Below are 13974 nucleotides of genomic sequence, written 5' to 3' on the forward strand. Positions count from 1 at the left end.
ACACTGGCTTTCGTAACTGCCTACAAGGCAGGGCACGGGGTAACAACCAACATGCGTTTTCCCTGTGACAGGGCACATTCTTTAAGAATTGCCATCTGCACAGCCGTTAAAACTTTCTCCACAGTGGAAAATCGCATTTCAGCTGAAGTGTACAAGTGTGACTTGTAAGCAATAGGTACAGTATCTCCTTCATTAAAAGTTAGGTACGTGAAACCCACCGTCCCAGGGATAATTCTCAACACTAGGTTGGTCTGGTTATCACCAGTCTGTAAGTATTCAGAAGCGAGCAAATCAGCTTGCAAAGACTGCAGTATAGCTGAATGCTCTGGCAGCCAGCATGATTTGGAAAAAGATGGTTGTATCAAAGCATACAAAGGCTTGATACGCTGGGCATATTCCGGAATGTAAGTTCTTCCGAAATTCAAAAAGCCCAGTAAAGACTGTAATTTTTTCAGTGTTGTCGGAGAGCGCAACTGTGCGCATTTCTCCAGGAAATGAGGAGCTAACCCCTTTCCTTCATTGTTAAGCTCGTAACCCAGAAACAACACTGTGTACTCAGCAATGTGTGATTTTGCAAAGTTAAATTTGTAACCCATGTCTGCAAAACCACAAATTATGCTGTTAACTCGACACAGATGCTCCCAAAGTTCGTCGTCTGTGAGATAAGAGTCATCCACATAAGAACAAGCAACTGGGTCGATTCTCTCCAAAAGAGAGACTATGCGGGCGGAAAAAACTCCAGGACTGTTCTTATAGCCCATCGGGAGACGCCGAAACATTTTTTGCACACCGCCGCAAGTAAAGCTGGTCCATTGAGAACTCAGACCATCTAATCTATGGGCATAAAAACCATTGGAAATGTCAAGCGTGGTTTTGAACCGTTTACGCTCAAGACTATTCACCAAAGCAGAGCCGTGAGTATTCTGTACTGCGCAGTTACGGCAATGCGAGTTTAAATGCCGATAATCCAAAACCAAACGATATGAGCCGTCCGGCTTATTTACAGTAAAAAGGGGGTTATTCATCGGTGACACACATGTTTCAATTACACCTTGATATTCCAATTGTTCAAGGATAGCCGCGACCGAAGCTTTTGCTTCACGTCTTATGGGATATTGAGGTTGAGGCTGCGGCTGAGACCGTAAAGGAATCTCGTGGCTTGGAGACCATTTATCCCAGCCACATTGATTGCGGTACACAGCCGGCGCAAGCGCCAGAGCCCACTCTTCTGCAAAATGCAGCGCTTCCACTCTCGAGACAGTGTGCGCGAAACTGGGGAGGATCACCTCCTCCCCTCGCGGAGCTGCAAAAGGTGGGGGCCAGTCAGCCTCCGAAAGCAGAATGTCATACGTAGACGAAAGATTTTCCCAAAATACCCCTTTTACAACTCGCTGCATGTCACCTTCAATTAACAGGACAATTTCAAAAAGTCTTTCAGAGGGAGCAACATGCGTATCAGCCGTTTCAATCACAACATAAGTGTCAGTCGCTGTCACCTTCAACAGTGGACGCAGGGCCTCTCTCACTTTAGTAATCTCCGCCGCGCTGTCCAGCAAGGTCAGAGCCCATGTCAGATTCCGAAACCGCGTTCTCACTATCTGGGGCATATCGATGCGCTGTCAAGGCGGCGACTTTCTTCTTGGCAAACTGTGGTCTCTTGGGCGAAGTGCCTTCCTGCTGCTCTCCACCGTTTTGCGGGCGGGGCAGACCACGACCTTGTTGTTCACCCCGGCCCCTGCCGCCCCCTCCTCCACCGGTTCTCGGAGCCGATGAGTCCTGAAAGGAACAAGGAGAGCGTTGGTCAGAAGCCTGAAAACGTTCAGGTGATTTAATCATCGCGCGATCGCGCAAATCATATACTCGATCCGACTGTGCAGGCAACGGAGATGCAGGACGAGAAACCTGTGTTTGTTGTTGTTGTTGCTGTTGTTTACCCTGATTCTGCTTTTTAGGCCAATTTTGTTTCTTGGACTTGGGTTGAACACCCGTTTCCGAAGACTGTCCCTGGGGCTGCTTTTTCTCTTTATCAGAAAAAGGCTTATTACCCTTGGCATTTCGGCCAACCATTTTATAAGCCGCCACAATTATTCTTGCTAGCTGTCGGGGTTTCTCGGCATTGGGAATTACTGCCAAAGCGTTAGCCACCTGAAAGTTCACTGCATCCCCCTTGACATTCGCAAGGATCAGATCGCAAACTACATCAAAGGTGCCACACAGGCGCATCCCCAACTCAACCGCAGACTCCGGTCCGTGATCATCTTGAACACGTTTAAGGACCGTAGACAGGTTGGACATAGATGGGGTGCCAAAGCATCTCGAATAGACCGCTGCAAATTCTTACCCCAGGTCTCACAGTCAACAACTTCAGGGGCTAAATCTTTCGGCAAACTTAGCGTAAGAATCCGGTGTTTTTCACCAGGAGTCGTATTTGGAAACACAGCCTCCAGCTGGTCGAATTTCTCGGCAAGCCAGAAAGGAAAATCATCCTTATCCTGGGGCTTCTTGCCCATTACGGAATTCACCATGACAGGACTGATTTTCAAACCAGCCTGCCCTGCTTGAAGCTGCGCACCTCTAGGGGCCGCACCTTGAACATTAAGACTTGTGTAATGAACAAGCGCCCTAATCACTTGAACCGCGACTTCATGAAGACGCCGCAGGTCAGCTATGTTACAAGTTGCGCAATTAGGGTGAGGAGTAAATCCAGCCAAAGCGGGCCAATTTGTGCCCGGAATGGACAAAGGACCCAACCTCGGAGCGGTTAAAGAATGGGGTAGGGCGCCACCAAACCAAACTCCATGCTGCCAAACATCAATAGGAATCTCCAGTCCCCTGTACGGAGCATACGCAACAGGTACAGCAGAGGGAGTGTAAGAGTGGAACACTCCAGATTTAGCGTCCACTGCCGGAAAAGTCACCCACGAATAAAAGAGTTCGTATGGGTAAGCATGCTCCGCACTCACCACCATAGCCACAGCCAAGCCTGCCAACGGAACATCAAAAGTCCGCAAACGGTCACGCACCGCAATGCGACTATGTTGCGGGATGTCCACTGCTTGTGCCATGACAGCCGAGGAAATTGAAAAAACAAAGCAACCTTTGGAGCACAACTGGGTAGTAATTCAAGGAAACCGTTTTAGATAGATTTAAGCTTGAAAAGACCTATTTCAAAAATAGGTAGGTTTTTCCGACACCACCGTTTACCGGAAACGGCAATGAAGAGGTTAAGGTTTGAATGATATACTACTCGAGTGTCATGATATAAGTCCACCAACGTATGGGCGCCATGTTGCAGGGTTTCCGTTCTCCCACAGAACTGTGCATAGAGATCTAGAACCGTAGTGAATTAGGATGACCCAAAACTCACCTTAGTATCAGAAATCCCCTTACCGAGCTAGCTACAGTGTCTCATTGGTCATAACGAATTCCCAATGAATTAGACAAACCAGAACATGAACTTATGTTACCTCAGGAATCGTGGAACACATGAACACTCTTTCGCTCTATAATCATTTCAAACCAGAACGTGGAGTAAAGAGGACACGTGCATATTTGAAATATTTATTAATCAATGCAATGTTCTCAAACGCAGTATCTTATACAATACTAACAAACAGATTATAAGTATCAAAGTTATTAGCATAGTTACTAGTCCATACTACGCGAACGGTGATAGCATGTTATAATGCTGAAACTAATAGGAATTAACAACACCTATTTCTCATCTCCCTATTTAGCATATTATATTATATTATGAAGGTCTCTTTTGGGTTTTAGCAGGGCGGGCCCATACCTCTAAATGTCAGGATGAGAGGATCACATCATCAGCTAACAGCTCTCTGCATGCGAAGCATCTTCAAGTGTGTTCTGCATTTCCTGTAACTCTATCTTAAACCCGCGTAGAGCCCAATATTGGCAGCAACTGTATTTATGTTATGTCTAATGTGGTGCGAAGATCAGACCTCCCAGCAACCTTGTATCGAGTTATTCTTAGAGGTTTTAGCACTCACTGTTCAGACAGTGTACCAAGCAAAACTGATATCAGAGTAATAACATATTATTCTCAAATAAATCACATCGCGCTTCTAGGTTGAAAGCTACAACAACAAGTATGTGTTGTGTGCAAAACTGAAGCCGAAGGAAAAATGGCTTTTAAACATGTAATAAGCTCATGCTAACTTAACACAATATATGTAATGAAGTATCTATATGACAGTACGTGTCCTTTGGACCAGGTTTTGGCTTCTAGTCATTTTGACTATGTGAGGGCAATCACAAAATGGATGCCGTTCACAAAACGGAACCCGAGGGTTCGGAACGGAAATGCTGGTTTCAGGGTGATCCCGTCACTCGATCGTGATGGAAATGCTCATGTCTTTTGCTTAAATCATTACCGGTTCGCTGGTACCAAAATCGTCATGGTGCGACGATGTTTTATGACACGGGTCCAGAATTTTCAGTACCACACCTTATGATGATTTGGTTGTAAGTCAACCTTATAGACCAGCTATCCTAGGCTAAACTCTGAAAGGCATGTGAAGCAAGCTGTTTTACCATATACAACCCCCTTGAATACCAAATGAAAGGACACCACACAGATATATATTGAAAATATATATATATATTTATTAACTACAAATATCCCCTATACTCCTTATGAGCACAGAAGCACAAGCGTTAAAACAAAACACAGTTCAAAATACACAAAAGTTGCACAATATGGATGAGCCCTAGGGGCCACCTAAACCATATACTAAGAAAGTGGTATAAGAGATACCAATCGAAAAGGAAGTAGGCCTAGGGACTTGGGAATTGCTGGAGCTGATTGGGACTAGCAGTGACTAAGTCGGGAAAGGCCCGCGGGACTCAGGTGCAGTGTTTAAAGTGCACGCATTCACCAATGTATTGTCTATGGCGCGTAAAAGTTACAAAGTTAGTGTTTTAGGAACCTTCCGAGTGACCTATAAGGATGAAACTTAAGACACAGGCCCTAGAGGTGTGTACCAGTGTGGCTACACCGGCGTTGATGAGTTACCTCACCCACAGGAAGCGGGTGCACAGGTGCGAAGTAGTGTCGGGTTTCGTCACGCAGGTCGATGGTGCTTGGAGCTGAAGATGCTGCAGGCGGCTCGATGTGAAGAGTTCCGGTGGATCCAAGGGTGGATCTGAAGTGGTGAAGACCTGAAAGCAGAGGGGACAATGTTCAAAGTCACTAGCCAGTTACTACCGTGGAACCAGATTGGAACCAGGCGATGTCAGGTGCAAACAGGTGATGAGGTGTAGCTTCTCTCTGCAGCCACGTGGACACGAAGAGGTCGAGGACGTCCAGGAGTTAATCACGAGCTGTCCCACGCAGGCTTCTCGCTGTTGGCATTGTCGGAAACTTGATTGGAGCAAACAGGCCTTGGCTAATGCAAGCCACGCAGGAACCGAAAAAGGCTTATCACTCGGACCAGCAAGGTCAGAGCGGGTGCTCCCTTTTACAGGAGCGAGGGCAAGTCTGGAGCAACCAGATCCGCAGTGTAGATTGTAGGTTTCATTGCCAAGATGGCCGCTGACCACGTGGCAAGTGGCCGGGATGGCGCGTCAAGTGGCATGATGCAAAAGGGCCCCACGCAGATCGTGGAGATGCTGGGGGGCTGATCTTCGGTGTAAAGGCTGCTCGGTGGTGGGGCTTCTCAATCCCCAAAGCACAGCGTCGAGGGTGCCTCGGATGCTGCGCAGTCAGCTTTTCGGGGGTCTTCTGAGATGTCCGGTCCCACGTCTCTCGATGCTTCCACGGGTCCCTTGTTTGCAAGGACTGTGGATAAGGCGGTGAGAAGTCTGGGAGTCTGGGTCTCGCCAGGCTCTGGGCTCGGGCTCCGGCGGGAGGCGGCGGCAAAGCAGATGTCGAGTTGCTGGATGGTGCCTGTGTTCACAGGGTGGCCACTCCTTGGCCACAAGGGAGATGCTCTTCAGTCTTCTGTGCAGCAGAATGTCGAAGTCCGGCGTCTTCTTAGTTTAAAGTTGATTTCAGGATGATCTGAGGTGCTACTGCACTGCTCCCACTCTTATTCCCAATCTGAGGGGTGGATCACCTGCTAGGTCCCTCCTCTGGGTGGGACCAGGAAGGGGGGCGGTTACACCCCCTTTCCTTTGTCCAGCTCCTCGCCAGGCTTGGGTCTAGAGAGTCCCAGGACCGGTTTGGACTGGCTTATGCACGGGGACACCTTGTGTGCCCCGGGCATGTCTGATTCTATTTAGCCCTGTCCTACCCAATACACAAAATCCTGTCTGGGGTGTAGCTCGCACCTCCCAAGGCAGGAAACCCTTTGTCCAAGCCTCCCTCGCTGGAAGGACTCCCAGCAGCAGGAGGTCAGACTTGTGTCTGTGGTGGCAGCATCCATTTTGTGATGCTGAGGCTCTGGTTAATTTTAACCGGGGTTAAGGCTATGTACATGTCGTGCCCCTCTAGTAGGGTGAAATGCTATCCCCGTCGACAGAACTGTCGAGGGGATAGTATTCCAAATCGTATGACACCTTACTCGACATGTTTTGATAAAGCCAAACCAAAGTTAGCATATAACCGCGAGGATTATAATGCACTTAAGAGTATATGGTATGGCAATATACCGGAACAGCTAAGGGAGTTGTTCCCGACAGCTGCAGACAGGCTCAGCTCCTGCTAGAGCACCATCTCACATGAAACCACGCACTCTGCCCCCAGGATTGCAGGGGCCTTCCATAGGAATGGCTTATAGGTTAACATGTGTCCAGTTAAGGTTAGATGTAGGGATACTATATCTAAGCAAGAGGTGATTACACCAACTTACCCCAGCTGAGTGATCAGCCAGTTGTGTCAAATATGGAGGCCATGCCAGGGGTGGCACAATACATGCTGCAGCCCCTGGTAGGCCTTGGATGCACCTATGCCCTGGGTACCTATGGTACACTGTTACAGGGGCCTATAAGGTGAACCAGTATCCAATTCGTAATGCACCTAGTGTGCCTTGGCATCAATTTAGAGAGAGAACAGCAGATTGTGGGTCTGATTAGCAGGCCCACAGCCACATTAAGTCATAAACCAGTAAAGCAAAAAGCAAAAATTTGGGGTGACCATAGGATAGCAGACCCTACTCTCCTACAATCAGCATCTGGGATGGAGGGAGCATCAGCACCTGGTGTGGAGGGAGCATCATTACCTGGGGAGGAGGGAGCATCATCATCTGGGGTGGAGGGAGCATCAGCACCTGGGGTAGATGGAGCATCAGCACCTGGGGTGGATGGAGCATCAGCTCCTGGGGTGGAGGAAGCATCTGCACCTGGGGTGGAGGGAGCATCAGCATCTGGGATGGAGGGAGCATCAGCTCCTTGGGTGGAGGGAGCATCAGCACCTGGGGTGGAGGGAGCATCATCACCTGGGGTGGATGGAGCATCAGCACCTGGGGTGGATGAAGCATCAGAATCTGGGGTGAAGGGAGCATCAGCACCTTAGGTGGAGTGAGCATCAGCAGCAGTGGTGGAGGGAGCATCAGCAACTGGGGTGAATGGAGCATCAGCACCTGGGGTGGAGGGAGCATCTGCACCTGGGGTGGAAGGAGCATCAGCACCTTAGTTGGAGGGAACATCAGCAGCAGGGGTGGAAGGAGCATCAGCACCTGGGGTGGAGGGAGTATCAGCACCTTAGGTGGAGGGAGCATCAGCACCAGGGGTGGAGGGAGTATCAGCACCTTAGGTGGAGGGAGCATCCGAGCTTTAGGTGGAGGAAGCATCAGCATCTGGGGTGGAGGGAGCATCAACACCTTGGGTGGAGTGAGCACCAACACGTGGGGTGGAGAGAGCATTTGCACCTGTGATGTGTGCAGGACAGTGACTGTCTGAGGTCACACAGTGTGTCATTAACTTTCTCTCCTCTCTTTGCAGTGCTGGGGTCTCTGGGTGGGACAGTGACTTGTCTGAGGTCACACAGTGTGTCAGTAACTCTCTCTCCTCTCTCTGCAGTGCTAAGGTCTCTGGGTGGGACAGTGACTTGTCTGAGGTCATATAGTGTGTCATTAACTCTCTCCTCTCTCTGCAGTACTGGTGTCTCTGGACAGGACAGTGACTTGTCTGAGGTCACACAGTGTGTCATTAACTCTGTCTCTTCTCTCTGCAGTGCTGGGGTCTCTGGGTAGGACAGTGACTTGTTTGAGGTCACACAGTGTGTCATTAACTCTCTCTCCTCTCTCTGCAGTGCTGGGGTCTCTGGGTGGGACAGTGACATGCCTGAGGTCACACAGTGTGTCATTAACTCTCTCTCCTCTCTCTGCAGCGCTGGGGTCTCTGGGTGGGACAGTGACTTGTCTGAGGTCACACAGTATGTCATTAACTCTCTCTCTTCTCTCTGCAGTGCGGGGGTCTCTGGGTGTGACAGTGACTTATCTGAGGTCACACAGTATGTCATTAACTCTCTCTCCTCTCTCTGCAGTGTGGGGGTCTCTGGGTGTGACAGTGACTTGTCTGAGGTCACACTGTGTGTCATTAACTCTCTCACTTCTCTCTGCAGTGCTGGGGTCTCTGGGTGGGACAGTGACTTGTCTGAGGTCACACAGTGTATCATTAACTCTCTCTCCTCTCTCTGCAGCGCTGGGCGGGACAGTGAATTGTCAGAGGTCACACAGTGTGTCATTAACTCTCTCTCCTCTCTCTGCAATGTTGGGGTCTCTGGTGGGACAGTGACTTGTCTGAGGTCACACAGTGCGTCATTAACTCTCTCTCCTCTCTCTCCAGTGCTGGGGTCTCTGGGTGGGATAGTGACTTGTCTGAGGTCGCACAGTGTGTCATTAACTCTCTCTCTCTCTCTCTCTCTCTTTCTGCAGCTCAGGGGTCCCTGGGTGGGACAGTGACTTGTCTGAGGTCAAACAGTGTGTCATTAACTCTCTCTTTCCTCTCTATGCAGTGTTGTGGTCTCTGGGTGGGACAGTGACTTGTCTGAGGTAACACAGTGCTTCATTACCTCTCTCCTCTCTCTGCAGTGCTGGGTCTCTGGGTGGGACAGTACTTGTCGGAGGTCACACAGTGTGTCATATTTCTCTCTCCTCTCTCTGCAGAGCGGGGGTCTCTGGGTGGGACAGTGACTTGTCTGAGGTCACACAGTGTGTCATTAACTTTCTCCCTGCAGTGCTGTGGTCTTTGGGTGAGATAGTGACTTGTCTGAGGTCACACAGTGTGTCATTAACTCTCTCCCTACAGTGCTGTGGTCTCTGGGTGGGACAGTGACTTGTCTGAGGTCACACAGTGTGTCATTAACTCTCTCTCTCTCTGCAGTGCTGGGGTCTCTTGGTGGGAGAGTGACTTTTCTGAGGTCACACAGTGTGTCATTAACTTTCTTCCTGCAGTGCTGTGGTCTCTGGGTGGGACAGTGACTTGTCTGAGGTCACACAGTATAGAAAATGGCATGATCTCTGACGCAGAGAGCATAAGGTTCTCCATCCAACTCTCTCCTAATTACTCGCTGTCAGGGCTGCTGATTTATCGACCTCCGGGTGGGGTCAAGCAGTTCATTAGTTCCCTGCTGGAGACAGCACTGACACTGGCAGCCTCAGTCCCCAATTTCCTTCTTCTAGGAGATCTTAATCTCCATTTGGAGGACTTGGGAGACAAGGTGGCTACTGATCTGCTGGCTGATCTTGAAGCATGTAATTTGATCTTACACAATAATGAACCCACGCATCTGAAGGGCCATTTATTGGAACCTCTATTTTCAAACATTCCACTTCTGAAGGCTTCACCGCCATGCCCCCTCCCCTGGTCAGACCACTTTCTTATTCCTTTTAATTTGACAATCATGACGGAATCTAGGTCTGACTGTAAGGGCTCTATTCGATCCTCACATAGACCCTGGCCTAAACTGTCCCTTGATGGTCTTACCACTGCCCTTGAGCAATCTATTCCTGCCCCCCTCTGGAACCCCCTTGAAGCAGATCGTAGTTTCCACAACTGGCTACTAGGAGCACTGGATCTGGTGCTTCCCAAGAAGTGTAGTGCCAAGAAAAGTAATGGGTTTAAAAACCCTCGGTACACAACTGAACTTCGCGACCTTAGAAAAGTCTGTAAACGTCTGGAACGCGCCTGGCGTAAAGACTGGTCTACTAATAATAAAAGTCCCTTATCAGGAAGCCATGAGGGCATACAAGCTAGCCTGTAACCATACGAAAGCGACCTTTTATGAAGAGAGAATCAGGACTGCCTCCAATTCTTCAAGAGAAACATTTACTATAGTCAAGGAACTCTTGAACACCCCCTCTCCTTCATTGCCACAATCTTCGAGCAGAGCACGGTGCAATGAACTTGCACATTTCTTTGGCAATAAGGTCAGAAAAATCCTACAAAGTATCCCTCTCAGTGCTCCTCCCTCTGAGTCCTTAACGCAGGTCGTGAGTGGTGTGAGCCCTCTGTGGGAAGTTATCACTCCCATAACTGAGGAACACTTCCGCAAAGAATTAGCTAATCTCAAAAGTGGCTCCCCATCTGACCCTATGCCCATCCATATTCTTAAGCGGATTGCACATACCATCTCCCCGCGGGCCACGGACCTTCTGAACGCCTCCTTCGGCGGTGGGGAAGTTCCCCCCAGCTGGAGGAAGGCGATGGTTAAGGCTCTACCTAAAAAGTCGGGACTTGACCTTGACGATCTGGCGAATTTTCGCCCAATTTCTTTGCTGCCAGGCCTGAGCAAAATTGCAGAAAAGGTTGTCAATCGCCAGTTGTCCTCATTCCTAGAAGGTCATAACCTGCTCAAGAACTCGCAAACAGGCTTTCGCCCTGGGCAGGGCACTGACTCTGCCCTGATTGCAGTAGTAGAGGAAGCCAGACGCATTCTGGATGCAGGAGGCTCTGCAGCTGTGGTCCTCCTTGACCTCAGCGTGACATTTGATACTGTCAACCATGGTATCCTCATTCAGCGCCTTACTAGGATGGGAATATCCGGCCAGGCTCTAAGCTGGATGACTTCCTTTCTGAATGGTCGGTCCTACCAGGTCTGCGATGGCATGGACCTCTCCAAGTCGATCTCCCTCCAGTGTGGAGTCCCGCAGGGCTCCTCGTTGAGCTCGACTCTTTTTAAAATCTATATGGCCCCACTGGAGGATGTGGTTTCACCTTTCGGGGTGAAAATAGTGACCTATGCGGACGACACCCAGCTTGTTGTCTCGCTATCCCACCATGAAAAAGCGGCAGAAAGATTCGGGTGCTGTCTGACAGGTATCATGGCGTGGATGACAGAATCATCACGGTTGAAACTCAATGGGTCCAAAACGGAACTTATGATGTTGGGTAACCTCTCCACCTCCCTTCCCAAAACCATGTGGCCCCCCTGTCTGGTGGAGGCGCCCCAACCCAAGAATGAGATTAAGAGCCTGGGGGTATGGCTGGAGCCCGACCTGACGTTCAGAGTACAAACTAAGAAAGTGGCAGGGATCTGCTATGGTCTGTTACGCTCTGTCCGGAAGGTGTTGCCTCTTCTTCCCTTTAGCTCTAGGAAACTTTTGATCCAGGGGCTTATACTGTCTAGGTTGGACTATAGCAACGCCTTGCTGCTCGGTGCCCCTGAATCAGCCATTAACTCCCTTAAGCGAGTACAAAATGCGGCGGCCAGAGTACTGACCGGCACGGCGAAAAGAACTTCGGCCAAACCCGCTCTCAGAGCACTCCATTGGCTCCCCATCCGGGAGAGAATTAATTTCAAGGCCCTTTCCATCGCCTTTAAGTCTCTCCAGGGAATGGGCCCCCCTATCCTCAGGGACCTTATATGCCCCTACAAATCCACCCGTGCCCTCCGCTCTGACGGGAGCAATTTATTGACCATCCCCAGAGTGAGGAGAGCACGTTCAGGAGGTCGGAGGTTCTCTGTGAATGTTGCCAAGACCTGGAATGATCTTCCTGCTGCCCTCCTCCTGGAACCCTGCCTCCAGAAGTTTCGGAAATCTCTAAAGACATTCCTTTTTCCACGAGGAGTATGAGTCCGCTGTTTGAGGATCATGGAAGCTTGTGGTGTGTACTAGCGCTGGGACGCTCTTGGGCAGCCATGCGCTTAAGAAATCTATTTTCATTTCATTTCATTCACAGTGTGTCATTAACTCTCTCCTCTCTCTGCAGTGCTGGGGTCTCTGGGTGGGACAGTGACTTGTCTGAGGTCACAGAGTGTGTCATTAACTCTCTCTCTGCAGCGCTGGGGTCTCTGAGTGGGACAGTGACTTGTCTTAGGTCACACAGTGTGTCATTAACTCTCTCTCTGCAGTGCTGGGGTCTCTGGGTGAGACAGTGACTTGTCTGAGGTCCCACAGTGTGTCATTAACTTTCTCTCCTCTCAATAAAGTGCTGGGGTTTCTGGGTGGGACAGTGACTTGTCTTAGGTCACACAGTGTGTCATTAACTTTCCCTCCTCTCTCTGTAGTGCTGGTGTATCTGGGTTGGACAGTGACTTTTCTGAGGTCACACAGTGTGTCATTAACTCTCTCTCCTCTCTCTGCAGTGCTGGGGTCTCTGGGTGGGACAGTGACTTGTCTCAGGTCACACAGTATGTCATTAACTCTCTCTCCTCTCTCTGCAGTGCTGGGGTCTCCGGGTGGGACAGTGACTTGTCTGAGGTCACACAGTGTGTCAATAACTCTCTCCTCTCTCTGCAGCGCTGGTGACTCTGGATCCAGACACGGCTGGTGAAGAGCTGATCCTGTCAGAGGACGGGAGACGTGCGACATGGACAGACGGACCTCAGCCCCTGCCGGACAGTCCCAAGAGAATCACTAACTGTCCCTGTGTGCTGGGGCGGGAGGGGATCACCACAGGGAGACATTACTGGGAGATGCAGTATGAGCGGGGGTGGGGTTATGTGGGGGTCGCAGGGGAGAGTCTGGGAAGGGAGACCATGGGGTGTATTGAGGGCGTGGTCCTGGTTGTGATGCGGATGGATGGTGCTTGGTACCAGGCTCTTGCCTTCTTTCCCTCCCCCAACGCTACCCGTTCGCCCCTGAAGCTGGGGGTGTACCTGGACTATGAGAGGGGGCGGCTGTCCTTGTACAATGCAGACACCTGGAAGCATCTCTGCACCAACTATGGCCCCTTCACCGGGGGGGTGCACCCCTTCTTCGTGGTATGGCCAGAAGCAGACCTCCGCCTGGTGTAATAGAGCCCCTCCCCCGGCCCCCACCAGGGAGGGGGAAGCAGGAGATCTCCCCGAGGGGGTTGGAATGGGAGATGTCTCTGAGGGAGGGCAAGCGGGAGATCTCCTCAAGGGAGGGGGAGCTTGAGATATCTCACCGTCTTAGCGCTGTGTTGCTGTGCCTCACCTTCTTAGCGCTGTGTTGCTGTGCCTTACCTCCTTAGCGCTGTGTTGCTGCGCCTCATCTTCTTAGCGCTGTGTTGCTGTGCCTAACCTTCTTAGCGCTGTGTTGCTGTACCTCACCTTCTTACCGCTGTGTTGCTGTGCCTTACCTTCTTAGCGCTGTGTTGCTGTACCTCACCTTCTTACCGCTATGTTGCTGCGCCTCACCTTCTTACCACTGTGTTGCTGTACCTCACCTTCTTAGGGCTGTGTTGCTGCGCCTCACCTTCATAGCACTGCATTGCAGCGCCTCACCTTCTAAGCGCTGTGTTGCTGTGCCTCACCTTCATAGCACTGTGTTGCTGCGCCTCACCTTCATAGCGCTGTGTTGCTGCGCCTCACCTTCTCAGCTCTGTGTTGCTGTGCCCCACCTTCTTAGCGCTGTGTTGTTGTGCCTCACCTTCATAGCGCTGTGTTGCTGCACCTCACCTTCATAGCGCTGTGTTGCTGTGCCTCCCATTCATAGTGCTGTGTTCCTGCACTTCACCTTCATAGTGCTGTGTTGCTGCGCCTCACCTTCATAGCTCTGTGTGGCTGCGCCCTACTTTCTTACCACTGTGTTGCTGTACCTCACCTTCTTAGCGCTGTGTTGCTGTGCCTCACCTTCATAGCAATGCGTTGCAGCACCCCACCTT

At 50.5% G+C, this 13974-nt stretch overlaps 1 protein-coding gene across 1 annotated transcript in view; it reads left to right on the top strand.

Moving 5' to 3' along the window:
- Nucleotides 1–13141, top strand: part of LOC147700528 (uncharacterized) — a 193129-nt gene extending 179988 nt beyond the window's left edge. Inside the window, exon 6 of the mRNA XM_086929118.1 lies at nt 12645–13141. Coding sequence (XP_086785244.1) covers nt 12645–13141 — 497 coding nt within the window. The remainder of the gene's footprint in view (nt 1–12644) is intronic.
- The last annotated feature ends 833 nt before the right edge of the window (nt 13142–13974 follow it).

Source organism: Lissotriton vulgaris, chromosome 7 (genome assembly GCF_964263255.1).
Source record: "Lissotriton vulgaris chromosome 7, aLisVul1.2, whole genome shotgun sequence".
Lineage (NCBI taxonomy): Eukaryota > Metazoa > Chordata > Amphibia > Caudata > Salamandridae > Lissotriton > Lissotriton vulgaris.